This window comes from Zootoca vivipara, chromosome 7 (assembly GCF_965207765.1).
Source record: "Zootoca vivipara chromosome 7, rZooViv2.hap1.1, whole genome shotgun sequence".
In the NCBI taxonomy this organism is placed as follows: Eukaryota; Metazoa; Chordata; class Lepidosauria; order Squamata; family Lacertidae; genus Zootoca; species Zootoca vivipara.
The window spans coordinates 53,347,278-53,368,456 of NC_142590.1; the positions used below are offsets into that span (position 1 = coordinate 53,347,278).

At 43.2% G+C, this 21,179-nt stretch overlaps 1 protein-coding gene and 1 long non-coding RNA gene across 3 annotated transcripts in view; one reads left to right on the top strand and one right to left on the bottom strand.

Moving 5' to 3' along the window:
- LOC148685078 (uncharacterized) overlaps positions 1-20,975 on the top strand; it is a 76,334-nt gene extending 55,359 nt beyond the window's left edge. For both annotated transcript variants that reach the window (XR_015951087.1, XR_015951088.1), the window contains exon 3: positions 19,954-20,975. This is a non-coding gene — a long non-coding RNA (uncharacterized LOC148685078). The remainder of the gene's footprint in view (positions 1-19,953) is intronic.
- LOC118088445 (chitinase-3-like protein 1) lies at positions 631-15,726 on the bottom strand. The gene is made up of 10 exons (XM_035122109.3): positions 15,651-15,726; positions 15,180-15,212; positions 13,568-13,766; positions 12,407-12,463; positions 9,791-9,941; positions 8,926-9,038; positions 7,459-7,582; positions 5,715-5,897; positions 4,551-4,667; positions 631-2,841 (listed from the first exon to the last, which is right to left on the bottom strand). Exons 1-10 carry the CDS (start codon positions 15,673-15,675, stop codon positions 2,707-2,709), a joined length of 1,137 nt encoding a protein of 378 aa, XP_034978000.1. The 5' UTR covers positions 15,676-15,726; the 3' UTR covers positions 631-2,706.
- Positions 20,976-21,179: the final 204 nt, after the last annotated feature.

Consider the following 21,179-nt stretch of genomic DNA (forward strand, 5'->3'; position numbering starts at 1 on the left):
AAAGTGAGTGCAATGCTTCCTGAATTACATTGCTTTCACTCTGAATGTACGAACACTTGTACTGCTTTGAACCCCATAAAATTACTAGCCTGGGCCAATTTTGCAGAGTATGGAAGAATTAATAAGAAGCTAAACTACTTGATTGCTGACTACATGCCTTACAAATTGGATCTACATTTCTGATGCAGGGCAAACCTAGCACATTTACAGGTAGGTAGCCATGTTGGTCTGATGCAGTCAAAACAAAAATAAAATAAAATCCTTCCAGTAGCACCTTAGAGACCAACTAAGTTTGTCATAGGTATGAGCTTTCGTGTACATGCACACTTCTTCAAATACATTTAAAATGCCTCAAAGCTGTATAACATTGCTCATCGTGTACTTGATTATCTTTGCTGGAAACAACATATGCTGTAAACATTGCTTCGAAGGTGCTTCTTTCAGAATTTGACTTTTTTCAAAAATGCTTTGAAGCTAACAACAGCAACAAAACTAAACAAAAGAAAAACCCTTACACCTGGACTGCTGAAATAGCTAAATGAAATAGATACTTTAGCAAGGGACAGTTGCCCAAAACACCCAGCTGCAAAAAAAAATCTACCAGCCAGCTTTGAAAAATGCTTTCATTCTATACAATGGACTTAATGCATATTGAATCAAGTCAAATAGCTTCTTTGGTCCTCAAACCAGGAGGGAGAAAGGTTGTTTTTTGCTGCTCCAGAGAAGTGGACACAGAGCAATGGATTCAAACTACAAGAAAGAAGATTCCACCTAAACATTAGGAAGAGCTTCCTGAGAGTGAGAGCTGTTCGGCAGTGGAATTTGCTGCCAAGGAGTGTGGTGGAGTCTCCTTCTTTGGAGGTCTTTAAGCAGAGGCTTGACAGCCATCTGTCAGGAATGCTTTGATGGTGTTTCCTGCTTGGCAGGGGGTTGGACTGGATGGCCCTTGTGGTCTCTTCCAACTCTATGATTCTATGGTTTTATGATTCTATGAAAATGTGATCCTCCAGATGTTGTTGACTTCCAGTTCACACCAGCCCCAGTCAGCATGTCCAGTGATTAAGGATGATGGGAGCTGCAATCCCGCAATATCTGCAAGACTACAGGCTCCCCATCTCTGCCTTGAAAGAAAGAGGCAAATGGAATTGACCAGGGCCTTTGAAGGAATCACACCTTAGAAAGCAAACATAACATTAAGCATTTGTCCTTGGAATTCTCCTATAAAAACATTTACTGGGGGAAAATTAAGATAAGATATAATGTTATTTAGGACCTTGGCAAGTTTTGGTAATTGGCATAGTGCTGAAATAACCCCAACTTGTACAGAGAACATAAATAGGGATTGGACAAATTATAATGATAATTGCTTAAACCCTTAACAAATGTCTGGATACAGAACTGCACTTGACTGCAGTTGAATACTGAAGATAGCAACAAATTCTCTCATCCAGATTGCATACTTGGGAGAGAGGTTGCATGCACATAGACTTAAAGTACATCTAAAGCAACCCTGTCCCCAAGAAACCTGGGAAATATAAACTACAATTCCCAGGTTTCGTTGCGGTAAAATGTGCCTGAAATGTATGGTGTTGTCCTCTTGGTATGGTGCTGTCCTTCTTGGTAACAAAAATAGCACTGTGTGGCATGGTTGCAATGTTATGCACACTTACCTAAATGCAAATGTGGCACATTTGCAATAGATTAAGTCCTGCAGGTGTTTTGTGCAAATGATTTTGCTTGATTGTGTGGAAAGGACCTGAGAGGCAATTTCAGCCTCCATGGGTGGTATTCAACTGGATTTTACTCAGAATAGATCCATTGAAATTAATAGATATGACTCAGGTTGCTTAATTTCAGTGGATCTACTCTGAGTAAATACCAGTTGAATACAAATATGTGTGCAAAATGCTTGTTTGTGAGTGTGTGTTTTTTAAAAAAAAATTGTAGGGGGAAATAAATTACATTTACACATTGAACATATTTTAAATCAGATTAATGGCACAACTTTGATAGCTCATTTGGTTAGAGTGTTGTTCTGATAATGCCAAGGTTGCAGGTTCGATCCCCATAAGGAACAACTGCATATTCCTGCATTGCAAAGGTTTGGAGCAGATCCTCATGGTCCCTTCCAACTTATGATTTTATGAATCTGTATGCCACACCTCCTCACCCAATACATCATTACAAGACATACACGCACAAACACAATTTCCAAGATAACTATTTTGCGGGATAAGAAAAGAAAGCTTTCCCTGAAAAAAGACAGGAGAGTTTTTTATTGAATGCATTATTTATATATTTGGAAAGCAATGAAAGCACCACCATTACAACGGTGAGTTCATTTTTAAGACAGCTAAGAATAGAATTAACTAGTAATGTCATACACCCTTCGTCCAGGGATGAAGTGATGAAAGACTGCAGAAGCACAGAGTGATGAAAGACTGCAGAAGCACAGAGTGGGATGTGGAGATGTCTTCACTTCATAGCAGTACAGCAAATTTGGAAGTAACATTAACAATGGAATAATAGAAAACTTGCTATGGACGTCTACATTATAGCACTTTAGCATGCATTTAACAACCAAATAAACTTCCTGACATTTCCCACATAGTAAATGGATCATCTGCATTCATGTCTAGAAGAAACAGATAAGCCTTCACACAGTTCTCCTGATAGTCAAGATTATCTTTTTGCAAAAACTGGAGCTTATTTACCCAGTGCTTTCTTAATAGCACCAACTAGTGGGTATTTTCCTTGGTTGCAGAAGGAACCTGAAAAATCATCCTGCTCAAGTGTCCAAACCATAATACCTCCCAATTGATTATCCTTCATGTATTGAACCTAAGGAAGATTAAAAAAGAAAGGAAGAAAAATAATAATTAAGAAACCAAAAACAAATTTCATATCAAATGTAAAATTTTATGGAACTTTTGCATACCACACATGGATTTTGTTCACACATCATGGCACACCATACAACATGACTTACATGCATGAACCAAACACAGCTGCTTTGTTCCATCTTGCTAGCTTGGGGAAAAAACAAATCACCCCCTTTCTTAACATTACATCCAAACCAGTCTGTAGTACTTTGTGTTCTCCATACTGAAAGCAGAAAAGAACAAAGCAACCCACAGCAAACCATTAATTATGGTTTACCATGGTGTGCAAACTGGGCTGTGGGAGCGTCTTAGTCTATGCTGTGGTGCAGATGTGTAAAACAGGCTACTGCTGTCATTTCTTCAATATAGACACATCTGTCTGTCAAGCAGCTGGAAGGCCATCATATCACACATGCACATCTTTGACAAACATATCTTCCAGGATGGTATCGGGCACCTCTATAGGTCTTCTGTTAGGGCTGGATTCCCACATGGCATTCAAATGCACATGCATCCACACTCACAGCACAGAGCATTAACAGCATCATTGCACAACAAATTCCCATATGATCCCAAAATGCACACATGTATTCTGTGACAGCTCATACATGTAAAGCAGCAAAATGATATTCTGCTGGGATATTTTTTTTATGCACCTCTGTATTCTCTGATGTTGGCAGCCTGATAAGAGAATAGAATTGTGAGCAGGCCTGCACATTCCTTAGCCGTATAGCAACCCAAGCTACAATCTCGTACCTAGCAGCCACACAGCTTTGTACAATGGCTTGCCACCTAGTTTGAGTATCATTGCCCAGTGAAATAGAAAATTAGATTGAAACCAAGCCAGTAGTCAAATCTTTGTAAAAACCTGTACAGGCAGGCCCCCACATATGCAGGAGCTACGTTCCAGAGCCCCATGTGCACAAATGAAATCTCGTAAAGTGGAGAGTACCCTCTCAATACCTTTTAAACACCCTCTCTGCTGCTCTATCTTCACCCATACCAAAAATACTGTATCCAAAAATACCTACAACTAGAATTGAAACTCTGGGGCTGGCAGGAGATTGGAAAAGTGGCTGCTGCTGCTGCTGCTGCTGCTGCTGCTGCTGCTGCTGCACTACCCCATATATCAGCTGCTAGGTGGGGAGGCTCAGCAGCCTAAACAAAGCCCTGCTGTGCCTCCAGTCTGTTTGGGGCTTCCTCCTCCCTCACTGATATCATCTTTGGGCTCTGGAAAGGGTCTCCTTGTGAACCACAAGTGCTCTCCAGCGCTCTCCTCCCATTTCTGTGTTTGAATTGAATTATTGAATTGTTACCGAATTGATTATACATAAGTGGGAGGGCCATCTGTACTGTCCGTCAGTTTTTCTTTTATTCTGTTTCTTGCCACTAAATTTGCTTGTTCATGTAGATACCGGTATGGTTTGTGTAGGCAGCTGAGATCATCCAGCTCTTATCCTGATGTACATCTTTGATGGAAACAAGATTTGCCCTCTAAATGAAATTGAATGGTAGCATCTCTCTATATGACATTCAGGTGCTCAGCCACTATGGCCTATTTGAAGAATAAAAGGACCTATCCTCACACAATTTCATAACTTTCCTTACCAATACCTGTAGATCATGCAACTTAATGGACAAAGGGAATAGACATTTGCCAGTATTTACCTTGGTCCGAACACTTGTCACATCTTCATATCCAACCCACTGGTTCCCTTTATAGGAGTAGGGGACTTTTTGTTCCTGAATCCATTCCTTCTTGGCACCGGAATTAAAGCCACAGATCTGACAGGAATAAATCGAAAGCCATAGACATGAATGTCGATGTCAGGAGATTGTCTATTACTGCAGGACAGGACCGGCCACCATTTTGTCCTGACATCTCCCTTTTGCCTGTCAATGATGGAGAGGCTTTTCACCGACAATGGAAAGCGCTGGAGTCAGCTCCACAGCTGGTGACGTATTGCTTGGGGAGTCTGATCTCATAGAAGTGGGTCTCTCCTCTAATAGGCCTCTAGACCCTTCCCTTTTGTCCAGATCTCCACCTACCAACCTGCTAAGACCTTCCGCCAGGTTAGTTCTCCAAGGTCCTCCCATTTATCCTCTTTCCACAATGTTTCCACAGCACTCATGACACTATAATAATATATGTGAGCTATATGCAGTTATAAAAAGTAGGTGAAAGTTTGACCACAACACATGTTTTTGAAAAAAAACTACTCTTTGCTCTCTGCTCCGCTTCCCCCTTTTTCCTCAGAGCCAGCATCTCATGTGGGCCTGGCCCTCGGCAGCAGCAGCTTCTCCTCCTCACCTGCTCTCTAACAGCAGCTATGAGCTGCCCAAGGGAGGAGGTAGGCAGCGGCAGCCATGGAGAGGCCATGAGATGCTCCCTCATTGCCACTGATGCTCAGGACAAGTGTTAGCTCCTCCTTGAGCTCAGCGGTGGCAGCATGGGTGGGGAAAATAGGGACATTCTGGGATCAAATCAGAAGCTAGGGTGGCTTTCATAATTCTGGGTTGGTCCTTGGACACTCGGAGGGTATGGGAGTGGGGAAATGCTTGGATTGCATGACATTCTCTCCCTCCCTCTCCCTCTCCCTCTCTTCCTCTCTTTCCACACACCCCCTATGTGATGTCTGGGTTGTCTATGAGCCACACATACCTAATTATGTACCATTTCTAAGACAGAGCATGAGATAACCTCATCTTAAATTTCTCCTGTCTTCTTCCCATCCTAATTCTGATTTGAATCCAACTCCTTGAGATTGACGAGACAGAAGGGAATTGGGGTTTCCATAGGCTAAATGGGAACTGAAATGAAATCCTCCCTACCTCATAATAGGCCAGTATCCCGGGTTCTTTAGTGAAAGGACCAGGTGTCCCAGCACCAGATGCTGGGGCTTCAACTCCAGTCTGCTTGGAAGAAAGGGTATAAGACCGGCCATAAGTGGGGATTCCCATGATGATCTTCTGAGCTGGGGCACCTCTGCTGCGTAGATACTTCACAGCGTAGTCCTGAAGAAGGAAGAGTAGACTAGTTACTGCATATATTAGGAAGGACACTGAATGTTAGTTCTAAACTTATTTATTTATTATTTCAATTTCTATCCCAGCCTTCATTCATGGTCCCGGTGTGGTTAACAACATAACACACCATTAAAACAATTAACAACTCAGATAAAATATACAAAATGACAACATGTCCTGCACATACCCAGACCTATGATGATGTTATTTATTTATTTATTTGCAAAGCCCTCAGTTATGCCAGCTCCTAAGTTGCAAGGGATATACACACCACTCCCCGCTAACTAGCTCTCTAGGCAATCTATCTCTGCAGACCTGTGCTCCCTCTTGGACATTTGAGCAACAGCATAGCCACGCCTCTTCCTGCTTTCTTAAATGCCCTTGTCCGACATGGCTGACACAAGCACCCAATGGCTTCTCCTCAATGACAGCTCCAGCGTCTCCTGTCACTTCAAGTCCCTCCTTGTGTATGGAGACAGTGGCAGGGAAGGATGGAGGCGATTCCAAAGGCTCCACTCTCTCTGGACCCATCACAGGCTCTTCAGCTTCCAAGACCTCCTCCAGCTCCCCACAGATCCCTTCCCCTGGATCTTCCTCCTCCCTGCTTGCCTCCTCTGCCCACACATTCCCTCAACCCTCATGCTCCTGCCCATCCCTGACCCAAAACGTAATGCAGCACCATGATCAGTTTCTACGTGACCAAGTAAAGTATTCCCAGCAAAAGCTTGGCTGAAGAAGTGTGCTTTTAGCCACTGCTGAAAAGGAAGCACTGGTGGCACCAACCACACTTTGAGGGAGAACCAATGTGTTATCACAGAACAGGCCCTCTCTACAAGATTCACCAATTGACAGAGTAAGAAGAACCTGACTGAACCACTCAAGATTCTAGCAGCTGTGTTTTCCCTTAGCTTGAGCTTCCAAACTATCTTCAAGGGTAGCCCCATGAAGACCATATTACAGTAATCTACCAAGAGGTTACCAGAGCATCGATCACTGATCCAGAAATGGCCATAGCTTACCAGACATAGCTGGAAAAGGACACTTTGAACCACTGATGTCATTTAGACCTCCAAAGACAATGCTGGATCAAGGAGTAGTCCTTAAGCTATGAAATGTTTCCTTCAAGTGAGGTTCTCCCCCATGCTGAACAGGCCACATTTCTGATTCCTAGACCTGGCTGTTCAGCATATGTTGCGGATCTGTTGCACAATGTATCTATGGGCTACATGTGCCATGGAAAAAGGCAGGATCCTGAATACCAGGCTGTTTTAATACCAGGCTGCTTTATTTGGGAAATCTGTCCCCTATCCATCTGCTTGAGTTAATCATCTGTTTAATGGGGGTAGAGGTGAATCTATCTTGTGCCGATCATTAATTCAATGGATGGAGGGGGCAAAGTAATCAGAGCTCTACCTCTGATATTTGGTTCAGAACCTTGTCCACCAGGCTCGCTTTACTATCACTACAGTAAGGAAAACGTGTGGCTTAAAAAAGAAAGAAAGAAAAAGCTTATGGAAAAGCCCTTTGAAATATTTAACAAAGTCCTTACAACATTGTAGTAGGATGCAGATCCACTGTCAGCTCTGCTCTTCTGAAGGGGGCTTAAATGGCCCGTGAAAGTTTCCCAGGCGCCGTGAAAATCAAAGCTCAGGAAGTTAATGAAATCAACAGATCTAGAGAAAGAAGAACAAGTGGTCACCCGAGACCCTTGGGGAACAACTACAGTTATCTTCAGTTCCTGTTAGGTTTAATAAACGTCATCCACACTAGCCTTCCAGAACGGAAATCTATTTGTAGTTACCATTTTGGAGCAAAACTGTGAGCTGACATTTTTTGGTCTCACCTCTACCTTACAACTGAAAAAAGGCACTTTATGTTGAGGATTTTAAATTACTGTTATTTAATGTGGGGGGCAGGGGGCACTGGGTGCATTGCACCACACTTCTTGGCAACTCTCCAAAGCTGTTGCCATGAGCACCGGACACCTGTTTTTAAGATAAAGTTTGGGCTTAATTAGCAGGCATGCTCTGAAGTAGGGGAGATAAAGTACTCTGCTAACTGATTCAGCCACTGGGTGCCAAGGATTCAACCTGGAGAAGGACTTCCATTGCAACTACAGTATGTTGGGGAGGTGAGCCTCCATTACTTCCTTTTGATATATTTTGCATTTGCTGTTTTATTTAGCAAATCCATCTTTCAGCAAGTGAAATAAGCAAGTGGGACTGAAAGAGTATCTTGCTATCGTCATTGTTATGGTTTAACTACAAAATTGACTGTGTGAAATTTGGACTATGATTCTGGCAAAGACCTTTAACTGAATGATAAAAAGAATTTATGATGGGAGCTGCGGCATTTTTTACAGAAACATCAACTCGTTAGCAGCTGGGAAAAGATTACAGGAGGGAATTTTAGATATCTGCCCAGCGCTAATGGTGAAAAGGCGACATGTCCTCCGGTCTCGGCTGTGACGCAGTAAGAAATGCAGAAAGTGAAAGTGGATGAGAGTGTTAGATTACAGGACAATATTTCACACAGATTTACAAAGAACTAACCCACTTGTCTAAACGAACTCAGAGGCTGTTAAAAATAAACAAAGGATCAACATTGGAAATGTTTATCGGGACTATCTGACTAATTAAGGAATGCAGTAATAACATTAGATCATCACTCCCTGAACTCCAGAGCATGGGAAGTCACCCAAAGATTTATAATTTGGCATGATTATTTGGCTGTTTTGTTGTATTATAATTTGGAATGATTTAATGTGGTTTTTACTGGATTGTTAAATTGGAAAACTTAATAAATATTATTTATGAAAGTAAATTACTGTTATTTATTGAAATTGTATACCACCCTTCTCAGAGTACACAAAGCAAGTTAAGCCCCAAATCATCATCATGGCATCTCTTTGCTTGCCTGAACCATTTAAACTGGAACTAAATAAATGTACTGCTTGCTTACTGTAATTGCCCCAGCCAGTATGCTGTTTAATGTAGATTTTTTTTAAAGTACTTACTGTGAGATTGTCTGAATATCATAACCTTTGTCAATGGCTTCCCTTCCAGCAGGTATTGCAACACTCAGTAAGAGTCTTTTCTGACCCCGCCTCCGAAATGCTGCAGACAGATCCTAATGGGTGATGAGGAGGATTAATGCAGCTTCTACTACTATAAATCTTTACCCCTCCTTCACTATAAAATTCCAGGGCATTTTTGTTATTAAAACAGAATAACCACACACACACACACACACACACACACACACCAATTAGGTTAATTGCTAGTTTTCAAGTAGGTCACAAAAATAATTTTTGCATGTCAAAAGCAAAGAGGTGCCTTCTCAGCTGAATAATGAAGTTGTTAAATTCACTTGTGTAGGGAGGGAGTTTTACAATTTGGGGGCTACCACAGAGAAATCTCTCTCCTGGCCTGCCACTCCTCAAACATCTGAGGGCCATAGCTGCCAAGTTATCCCTTTTTTAAAGGGATTTTCCATTATGCTGAATAGGCTTCCTCGCGAGAAAAGGGGAAACTTGGCAGCTACCGGTATGCTGAGGGCTTATCTACAGTTATCTTCTACCCCACAGGTCCACACTTTCCCATTCTGTATCCAAGTGTTCCCCCCTTTGCCCCACATCTTCCCCCAGAAAAACCTGATCTGTAAAGCTGAATTGAAGCAAATGGCATTTTGTTTTTTCTCTAGATTGCTGTTTGTGCCAATTCAGTGGTAAAGAGCGGGGCTTTGCAGAGAAAGTAGGTGGAGCAAAAACAAAACAAAGACATAGTCAGAACAGAAATAATAAGTTATTATTTGTAATTCCTTCCCGTCACTGTCTTTTGAATCCATTTCTTTGCATAAAGATGATTTGTATTTTGATGTACCTTAACCAGGTTAGTCAAACGGCTTTTATCAGACGTTTCTGCTAAGGGCCAAGAAAGGTCAAAGCCATCAAAGTTATTTGTCCGAAGCAACTGCAACACAGACATCACAAATTCTGAGCGGGTGGCAGGAGATGCAGTTATTCTTCTAAAGCTATTACAGACAGGAGACAAAAACGTAGAGGGATTCTTGATGACTTTGTATTGTTCATAGAAATAAAATGAAGGCCCCCCCTTTTTTTTTACAGTAGGTGGTTGAAGTATTCCACAATAACTGGAAAAAAGTTTCCACTGGCAGGGAAGTATTCATATTGAAAGTATCACTCCCTCCATCAGAAAACTCAGTACACCATGCCAACAGAAATGGACCACTGGAAAACAAAAGGGAGCCAATAGAAGGGTTGGAAAAATTGTTGATGACCAGGGCTGTCTTTACCCAGGGGTGCAAGGGGTGCGGGGCACCTGGGCGCCGAATTCCGGGGGGCACCAAATGTATACCTCCTGTATACCGTTCCCTCTTGATCGTCAGCAGTGAAAAGCCTCTGTCGCTCTGTTACTCCGTAGCATCAAATACTCCGGCGAGTCAGGAAACAAAAGCAGTTTATTCCGCTGCGTCATTGTTACAGGTAAGTCATTTCCCCCCTTAAAAAAGGTCAGCAACTTTGGCTTTCCCCCTCCCCAAAAAGCTCAATAAAAGTTAATTTGGGGGTGCTGGGCGGATCTTTGGATCCCGGCAGCGCATATGCTAAAGACAGCCCTGGTGATGACTATGGACCACAGAATGTTTTTCAGTTGGAAAAGAAAAACAAGAAAGCAAACTGGAAAGGTGAATTGGCCTGTGTTGGTCCTTTTGCAGTTCATAGTATATATCGGAGGGCTTGACTGGCTGGAGCGCTGGAAAGCAGCACTCTTGTTAAAGAAAGAAGATACACATTTTGTTGCAGGTCCCACTTGCTGAGATGAACTGTAATCTAAAATCCAAGAGAAGAATGGTTCACTGTGCATCTTTATACAGCAGGGTTTGCCCATGCTCACCCTCCCACTGGAGGTGTCAAGAAGCAGTAGGTTGTCTCACAGTGAGGCAGGGAGAAATGTGGAAATAGCCAGACTCTGACCATCACCAGGCATGCTCAGAGATACAGCAAGGTGTCAACCCCCCTGATGGGAGCGTATACTTTTAAATATTAGTATTCACTGAGAGTTCAAAATAGAGCTAGAATAATGAATCGCCACTTGGGGCCAGGCAGAGTGATCCGGGAGACTTGGAAAGAGCAACCAGTCCATAGCTCAATGATTATTTTACACACAATATATTGGTTTATGAAGCACCTGTCCTCACAAAAGTAAGGCAATAACAAAACATGGCACCAGAAATGAACACAAGAGATTTTGTATTAATTGAAGATATGGAAGAGTTTGAAAGATGGACTCTTGCCCAATTCAGGCTTTCAGTTGGTATGGCACATGCTTGCTGCCAAACCTCACCCGCCCACCCCGCCCCCCGAAGTACATCACCTTTGGTGTGTTTATAGCCCTCTATGAGTAGGAAGGCCAACTTTTGGAGCAAGGGGGATTCTGTACTTGTGAACGCCCCATGCAAGATTTTTACTCTTGATGTTGGGTTCATATATTCAGCTCCACAATTCTGGTAATTGCCCATATGATCTGAAGCCTCCATGTCAATGTCTGATTGCATTCTGAGAGAGAAACACTGAACAACCAGTAACAGTTTGCATGAAGGTCACAGCTCACATTGACAGTTATCTGCATGTTGGAGAGGAGAAGCTACTCTGAAAGTAACTAAGAAACAGGAGTTGGGAATCTAGTAGGAGGTGGGTTAAGTTCAATATTTTCCAGATGTTCTTTTAAAAACATGTGTGAGGGGTGTGTGTATGTTTAGAAAAGATCAGCACAACATAATAACCTACCTTGAGTAAGGGCCAAACTACATGTTTCATTAAATACAGTAGTTTGCCATTGTTGTTGTTGTTGTGTGTGGTTTTTTTTTATATAAAAAAAGCAAATCAAAAAACAGCAGCTGTGTGTTACAGGTAGGTAGCCGTGTTGGTCTGAGTCGAAACAAAATTTAAAAAATCCTTCAGTAGCACCTTAAAGACCAACTAAGTTTTTATTTTGGTATGAGCTTTCGTGTGCATGCACACTTCATCAGATGTGCACACAATTAGGATTGAGACTGTGGTGCATGGCAAGTGGGATAATTAACTCTTTTCCACACACTGTGAGCCCAATAAAAATTGCTATACTGAAAGGACAGTCCACTTTGGAAGAGAAACCTTTGACTTTTTTCACTTATGATTTTTACTGGCAAAAGCAAAAAATTAAGTACAGTGGTACCTCAGAAGTTGAATGGAATCTGTTCCAGAAGTCTGTTCGACTTCCAAAATGTTCAGAAACCAAGGCGCAGCTTCCAATTGGCTGCAGGAAGCTCCTGCAGCCAATTGGAAGCTGCAGAAGTTGTGTCCAATGCTCAGGTTCCAAAGAACGTTTGCAAACCGGAGCACTCACTTCTGTGTTTGCTGCTTTCGGGAGCCAAAACATTCAACTTGCAAGGCGTTTGGGATCCAAAGTACAACTGTTAACAGATAGCTCTAGACTTACGGTTGAGGTCCCATGAGAGCTCCACCAACCGAGAGAAGGGTCTTTAAGTTGCGATTTCTAAAGAAGAAAAGAGCGAATAAAGAAAAGATTAGGATATTTTTTAAAAAAGATTTCAGCAAGACAGAAGTCAACTTTGGGATTTTTATGGCGTAGAACGTCATCCAGAGTGTTACATGTGCACAGTTAATTAATTTTCTCTGGATTGTGCAGAGGGGGAGGGCAGACTGGCCCTAGGCCAAGCATTCTGAGTAATAGGCTGTATGGAATAATCAGAGCATTTGATACACTTGGAAGTAGCATATTTTTCACTATCCCTTATTTAGTACTGCCAAAGCAGTGATGAGTACTTTAAATAATTGTTTCAGCTGATGAACAGCTGGAGAGGTTAGAGTAAAGTTGTGTCCCTTGATACACTCTTCTTCTGCTCAGAAACAACCTGCCAGAGGCTGCTTCGAGGTTTTTGCTTTAAAAAAAAGTTTAAGAATAATACAACTCAACATAATGTGATATTTGAACCCCAAATACCCATCAACCTGTGAAGTTAGTTAAGAAAATGAGGCCTCTCCTTCCACAGTGGTTTAATTATCAGCATTACTGGTTCCATTGTTGGTGGAAAGTGCAGTGGCTTGCACTGAGGAAACAGTCAAAGGCACTTGGTGTCTTGCAAGAGATAGAGTCTGGGGGTCCACACTGCATGCTACACTACATAACACTTGGGTTTTACCCTTCTGAAAACAGTGAACACTAGCTACTGCTGGGGAGGCAATCAGGACTGGAATCATGGTGGATATGATATAACCTACATGCCATGGTTATACCAAAAACTGCCCCAAAGCTTTCATTTTTGAGGATGAAAGTTCCCATTGGCTCCAATAAGAGCTTCATTTTAGATACAAAATCAGAGGTTGATTATCACTGGGACCATGGTGGAGGGGAAGGGTTAAACAAGCCTTGCCCAAGCACACACCATCATGTTCCTGATCACCTTCCCCGGTGACTATTTATTATTGTAAAACATACATATGAGGTTAAGTTCCATCTTAATCCCATACGTAGTTTGACCCAAGGCCCAGTGTGGGCTGTATCAACAATAGAGGATGCTGTGGAGGTAGGCTCCCCTTTGTGTTTCATGTTTTGTTTGTGCCTTCTTATGTTACCTACCTTTTAAGTTGATTGAGAGTCCCATACGTAGTGGCATCATTCCATTCACCGGGAACGAGCCGGTTGCCACTTATATTGGCGAAAGCATAAATGACATGGGTGCAGAGATTTGGATCAATCTGATCAGCGACAAAACGCCCTGAAGTTTCCCGGTACTGGGACCAGCTGGTAAAATAGCAAACCAGCTTAGAGGTAGACACTGTTAAGATAATTAGGAGAGAATTTTTTTTTTTTAAAAAAAGGAGTTAGTTCCCTTCCAGATAGAGATGTAAGAAAGCATCGCTTTCCGCTGCCAACTGTGTCCATTGCATGCAGGGCTCCTTCCATTCCTCTGTTCTTGGGCTTCTTCTGATGAAACTTACATTATTTGTCTTGCTGTCTACTGTGGTGGAATTCCACATCATTAATTACATTGTCCATACCATTCAACTCAATGCAAAGGCAGTGCAATACAAACTGGGGTGGAGAGTAATCAGTTATGTATTGTTTGCAGACTGAAGACAACAGTGAATACTGATTCTGTTCACAACCGGTAAATCGATTCTGTTCTGGGCATTGGATGAACAAGCAAACACCAGCAGTTTCCACTGGCATTTCCACCAGAATTCTCCAACATCCATACTTCAAGATGACCTTTTCATTCACCCTGACAGTGGTGGACATTAGGTTCTCAAATCTCAGCAGCACCCCGTGTGACGCTAAAATTCAGTGCTCCCCACCTCTCACTCTCCATTCTACAGCATTGTTGTGGCACTCCCTGCAGTGCCACTGACCTGGTCACACCACCCCAAAACCGCCTCTGGTCCTGATTTGTTTGCATAAAGTTTGTGGGGAGGTTAGAGGATGTCAGCTCTTCCTTGAGCATCCATACTGATTTGTTTGCAGGGATATTATATGATATTGCATCAAGCAGTTGTTATCTCACGATCTTCGGGGAATTTCCCTTTCACAGAGAGTCCCTTTTTGAGGTAGAGTCAGTGCACCAAACCAACTTTAATTGTGCAACTTGCATTTGTCTGAATGCGCTTGAATCCCACCCATAATTAATGACAGTCTGGGCACACGGTTAGACAAATAAAAACTGGCAGTGATCTACCCCCTTTTGGGGGGTTCATGTCAAAGTTGCTAAGCTTTTATTAGGGAGGAGGAAAGCCCTGTTTTTAGGGGTTCAGGTCAGAGTTGTTGAGCTTTTCTGAGGTTGGAGGAATGCCCTGTTTTTGGGGGGGTGAGGGCTAAAATGTTGAGCATTTTTAGGGGACCCAAAGTTGTTGAGCTTCTTTGGGGGGAGCCAGTGATCTACCAGTGATCTACCACAGACATCCAGTGATCTACCAGTAGATCACGATCTACCTGCTGGACATGCGTGTTCTATACCTTTGATTCTATACCCTTCCAGGGGAGGGGGGAAGTGTTGGGGCACTTTCAGACATCCTAGGATGCCTGTTCAGTGGCCAAAGCCCCATCATGGAGAGCTTCCCTCATTACCAACTCTTGTAGAATGATTGAAATGAGGGAATGTGAGCATATTAGAACCCTAGTAGAGACTGACACAAGGAATTTCCAACCCCAGAGTGATTTCCAAAAGCCAAGAAAGGAGGAAAAAATAACTTACCGGACTGCAGAAAAATCAGCGCAGTGATGCTTACTGCAAAAAGTCAAGAGGATAAAATCATATTATGACAAGACTAGACCTGCTATAAATGCCATATGATCACTACCTATTTCAAATTCTTGAATGTTCAAAGTCATGCACTTGGATTAATAAAACTACTCAAATCAATGAGCATGATTACCCTAGGCAGAGAGGGATTTCAAACTTGTTTAGATGGTTAGTTACATGGTATTTCCCCCCACAGGGATATGGGTTTTTTTCCTGTATTGCCCATGAAAATTTAAAAGGTACATAACAATAAACGTTCAAAATAGCATTCAGTTACCCTCTCCATATCTTGTACCCAATTAGCAACATCAACAACACGCAATGGGTCACTGTTGTCCTGCCAAAGCAAATCCTTGGAACTCCAGCTGGAGAAAGCCCAGGATAGTCTCCTATCCTAATCTTCAATCACATTGCCAAACTCACCAGCCCACACGGAAGCCTGACCCATCCTGGCTGCTGTATCACAATGACAACGCTGCTTTCTTTACAATTGTGCTTCCACACTGCTGCTCCCAACCTTTTAAAAATACGATTAGAAAAGGAAGTGAAAGCATGTAACAAGTGTGTGGCTTTCACACACTTGAGTGAAATGACCACATTTCTGTTCCTGGAATGATTGTGCAATTGTCTAGCCAGGAAGTGTTGCAATCAGGACTGTGGAATTTTTATTTTTCTGGTTGAAGCTGACATAATGGGGAAACCAAACAAAACAAGTTTAATATCCTTTCCTATCTGTTCCAGATTGCTTGATTAGCACATTTTAAATCTTGATATGGGACCAGGTTTATCCAAAATACTACAGCCCTGTTCGCTTGTTACAGTTCACATGTTCAATCAACGTGTGGGTGGAAAGTGGACTGTGCCAGCTAGTTCCACTGCCACCACTCGCCGGACCAACCATGCCCCTGACACCTGCATGTTGACATGGGCATCAGCAAAGGGGACACATGTGTGCTATACATTGTTTAGCTACATGTATGAAGGTGTTCAGGTGATGGGTTCCAAATTGTGTGGAAGCCTTTGCATACACAACTGTACACACGAAGCTTTCCCCTTTGCAAATGTCTGTGGCTAACATAGTGTTAGATGCCCCCCTATCTCCGAATGATGTGAGATTCCAGGGGTTTGTGTTTCCTTCCGAAATTGGGCACAGCAAAGACTGTGATGTATTTATGATATATGGCTTTGTTGGTGTTTTGTTTTACATATATACAACCTGCACCTAGTTGGAGGGATTGCAGAGCATCCTGGCTTCCCTCTTAAGGGCAGGGCCGGTACTAGGGCTTTTTGCACCCTAGGCAAAAACACCTTCTGGCGCCCCCCCCCCCCGCGCATGCGTCATGACACACGCACAACACCGCTGATGCCCCTGCGTCCCCTCCATTGGCGGGAGGAGCGCGGGCCAAGGGGGGAGCTTGGCGCCCTCCCGCCTGTGGAGGGGACGCTTTGAGCTCCTCAGCGGCGGCTGCAGCGAGTGAGCGGCGGCGGCAGCAGCGCCCATAGCTGAAGGCTTCAGCTGCGGGCGCTGCCACCGCTTGCTCACTGCAGCCGCTGGGGAGCTCATAGCGTCCCCTCCATAGCTCTCCTTTTGGCTCACGCTCCTCCCGCCTAAGGAGGGGAGGCTGTGAGCTCCTCGGTGAGCGGGCGGGCGGCGGCGGCAGCAGCAGCACCCATAGCTGAAGGCTTTGGCTGCGGGCGCCTGCCACCGCTACCGTCGCCGCTCGCTCGCTGCAGCCACTGCTGGGGGGCTCTCAGCGTCCCCTCCATAGGTGGGAGGGCGCTGAGCTCTCCTTTTGGCTCGCGCTCCTCCCACCTATGGAGGGGACGCTGTGAGCTCCTCGGTGAGCGGGTGGGCGGGTGGCGGTGGCAGCGCCCATAGCTGAAGGCTTCGGCTGCGGGCGCTTGCCGCCGCTACTGCCGCCGCTGGCTCGCTGCAGCCACCGCCGCTGGGGAGCTCTCGGCGTCCCCTCCATAGGCGGGAGGGCGCTGAGCTCTCCTTTTGGCTCGCACTCCTCCTGCCTGTGGAGGGGACACTGGGGGCTCCCCGGCGGCAGCGGCAAGTGAGCGGTGGCGGCAGCGCCAGCACCTGTAGCTGAAGCCTTCAGCTACGGGCACTGCCACCGCCACCGTTCGCTCGCTGCAGCCGCTGAGAAGCTTGCGGCGTCCCCTCCATGGGCGGGAGGAGCGCGAGCAAGCGCCTTGGGAGGGCGGCGGTGGCGCGGGGGTTTTGCGGGGCAGGCTCGCCAGCACCCCCTCCATTTTCGCGCCCTAGGCAATTTCCTAGTCTGCCTAAATGGACGCACCGGCCCTGCTTAAGGGCAGCATTGGATTCAAAGAACAGCAAAAAGCCACCCTCTGTGTCTCTTAGTCCCAGCCTGTCAGCCTCAGCTCACATGGAGTTTTGCCCCTCCTTCTCCTTCTTGCTGCTAACTGACTCCAAGGACCTCCTCACAGCCTGCTTCATTCAAAGCTGAAACCCTAAACCTGGCCTTTGCTTCTGCCCACTAGCACCCAGCATAGGAGGAGTCCCACTACTCTTTGCCTGGCTGTCTTGCCCTCTGGTGGTTTCCTTGCTAGGGGACCATCCAGCTAGCTCTCCTGAGCTGGCTTGGCTTGTTAGCATAACTAAATCCAGGGGATTCTCTGTTTGGCAAAGTTTAACCAAACCTTTATTCAATCAAACTTTTACTAAATCCAGGCACAAACCCATAACACATCATGGAGTTCAAGGTCAAAGCTGGGGGCGGGGGAGAGAGTGCAGTGGCAGGGGTGTCTCTAGGTGTAAGAAGCACCCACACTTGCATGGATTGAACATTTGAGCACTAATAAGTGAACTGGGGCTATAGTTACACATTGATTTATAGAGCATTCAGATATCCATTTCTCGTGCTGATCAGCTTAACACACCAAAAGCACTGATCAAGCACACTTGGATCTAATCACAAAAAAGAGCACACCAAATAGTTTTGAAGACTACGCTCCATTTTGGTTTGCTGTGATGTGTGAGCTAGGCATGTGCTGTATATATGACCAACCTGTGCTGTTATCATTCCTGGTATTCGTAGCAGAACTGTACAGTACCCCAGCAATATGGTACAATTACTTCCTAAAAGGTGCTGTATTTGCAGGTGCATGCTGGGATCAAAGTATTAATTAGGGGCCCTTTTATGACAGGATAAATAAGTTTCTTGTTATAGGAATGGTAATATATTGTTTTCATTGAATTAATATGGACCTTAATAGCAGGCCATATGATAGATAGATAGATAGATAGATAGATAGATAGATAGATAGATGATAGAGTATTGCCAGATATATCTTTGAAAAAGATCCTAACAGTCCAACAAGCTGATGGGAAATGGAGCCCAACAACATCTGGAAGGGGTTCAAAACTTCCTTCTCATAGATCTAATCCAGCCACCAAGAGATGTAAGGGAAGAGAATCAAATATTCTGAAAGGAAGGAAATTTGTGTACTGAACTGTGTTTTCTCTCATTTTACTCTTTTGCCCTTTAAGTGACTTGCAAGTACGCACTGTGCTGTAGAAATTCTCAGACAGAAGCTGTTTTACTGGGTAATTAAACATTTTCCTACTTCAGCAAATTCAAGTACCAGAGTGATTAACAGTTGGTATGAGAGTCTACCTTTGCATTGTTTTTTGATGTGGAATCTAGCCTACCGTGAAAGCTCTTTGCAGAAGTGAAAGTGATATAGGAAATGTTGTTCCTAATTCATAGACAGCTTTCTAAGACTCTGTAACTAATTCAGGGAATATTAGCAGCAATTGAGAATTATTATTTTTTTAGGTCAGAACCTTTCAGATGAACTCAGCTTAAAAAGTGAGTCAGTATTGGTCCTATATACATATTTAGGGATCATTTTGAATGAAACTGATTTGACCTATGATGTAGTTGCAGATGAAGTAATTGTAGTTTCAACATCAGACATGGGGGGATACAGGGCCTAATACTCACTCCATGCTGGATAACTATAACCAGAAAACCAATGATGCTAGTTATGAATGAACAAATAATCCATCAAAGAAGAATAGCAGAGGAACTTGGTTAAGTGACCAGGACAATAATTAATCCATAGTTGCTTCTTTTAGTTAAGTAAATAAAGGAGCAAGAGGTCTTGCAGTCTATATCAATAGACTTAGTAGATTCACACAGTAAACGCAGTGGTAAAATAATAAATCTGAATCGAGTTAAACTGTATGTATATATGCTTCATTGCTTCTTACTGATGATGGATACTGAGTGCTTGCAACAGCTCTGATAATTGGGAATTTTTCTCTAAATTGCTTACATGAAATGAGAATCAATTGCTTAGAATTCCAAAATTATAGCTGCAATCTTAAACATCCAAGGGAGCTAGCACGATTGAATAGAATGGTCTTATGTCTAAGTAAACATTGCAAAGGATGGTTCATTGTCAAGAGAGACGAATCCTTGGAGATGATGAAGATGACTGGACCTGTGGCTTTGGCAAGACAGGACAGCCAGCTTTCTGATCATGACTCCTTTTTAACCTGCTCTCTGTTCATGAGTCCATGAAGACCTCAGTGACTCAAACAGAATCTATTGTTTTCTAACCTTTCATCTCAGTTATACAGACTTAAGATGGCTAACTTTTTTTTCTTCCTATGCTCCTAACTGTGATTAATTTATAGGCATTTAAAAACTGAAATGCCACCTCAATAAAACCTGTATTTTCTCCCCTGCAGCTATGAAAGCAGACTCAAGGCTGTATTTCGGTTCAGAAATGAAATCAAACCATCTTTGGGAGGCTAATCACAGTTCTTCTGTGCCACATGTGTATTTCATCCCTAGTGGAAACAATGAATACAAAATAGCTGTACATTTATATATGATTTATCTATGATTTATTTATTATTTATTATGATTGATTATGATTTATATATATTTGGGTTTAATTTTTGTCTCCTTAATTTTCTGTTTGTACTCTGTAATTATTATTTCATTATTATGTTATTTGGTTAATCAATATTATTTATCATTAGTGTGGGGGGCAAGGGATATCGCGAAGCCCCTCCCCTCCTGAGTTCCAGCCCAGACCCGAGCGAGGCTGAAAAGAAGGAAAGCTCCAGCTCAAGTGGGGAAACAGGAAGTGGGTTCCAAGGCTCTGGCAGGGAAAGAGAGCCATCGTCCCAGGTGGGACAGGAAGGGGAAAGGAAGGGGGGCAGGCCAGTCCCCCCAACTCCGGAACTTCGCAAAAGGCGTCGGGGGAAGAGGATGGGTCTCCCCAAGTTATTATGCTGGCGCAAAACGCGCCAAAAGCCACTTGGAGGTTCTGATTCAAGCTGAACAGATGTGTCTCTGTAAATAGCACTGCCATTAGCACTGTAAATACTTAGCACCAATAAAACCATAAAATGCAGAGCTGTGTAGAGTCGTTACTCTGAAGTAGCCTTCTCCAGCCACCGTGACAATTAGTGTTTCGTTAGTGTTGTTTTGTTTAATGTTTTATTTTGTTTAGGTGTTTAGATTTTGTATATGCATTTTAATCTCAATAAAGTTTATTTTTAAAAAAAGAAAAAGAAAAAAGAAAAAGAAAAAAAAGAATACAAAATAGCTGTAAGTTTAAATTCAAGAACATGGTTGATAAACTCAGATAAAAGGAACAACCGTCTGATAAAATATAGAACAGTATTTTGTAAGAGAAGTGTAGAGTGCCATCTATTGGCAGAAATGCTGGGCACAGCTACCGGAAATGTTTCCAATCATAGCTGCCAAGTTATCCCTTTTTTAAAGGGATTTTCCCTTATGCTGAATAGGCTTCCTCGCGAGAAAAGGGAAAACTTGGCAGCTATGTTTCCAATGCCATTACATAGAGCCAAGAATTGCAAAGTTATTAGATACTAAAGCAAAAGCAGAAATGTCATTCTTTTGGATCTTAAATTTGTTCCTTGTTTTTTTAATGAACCAAACA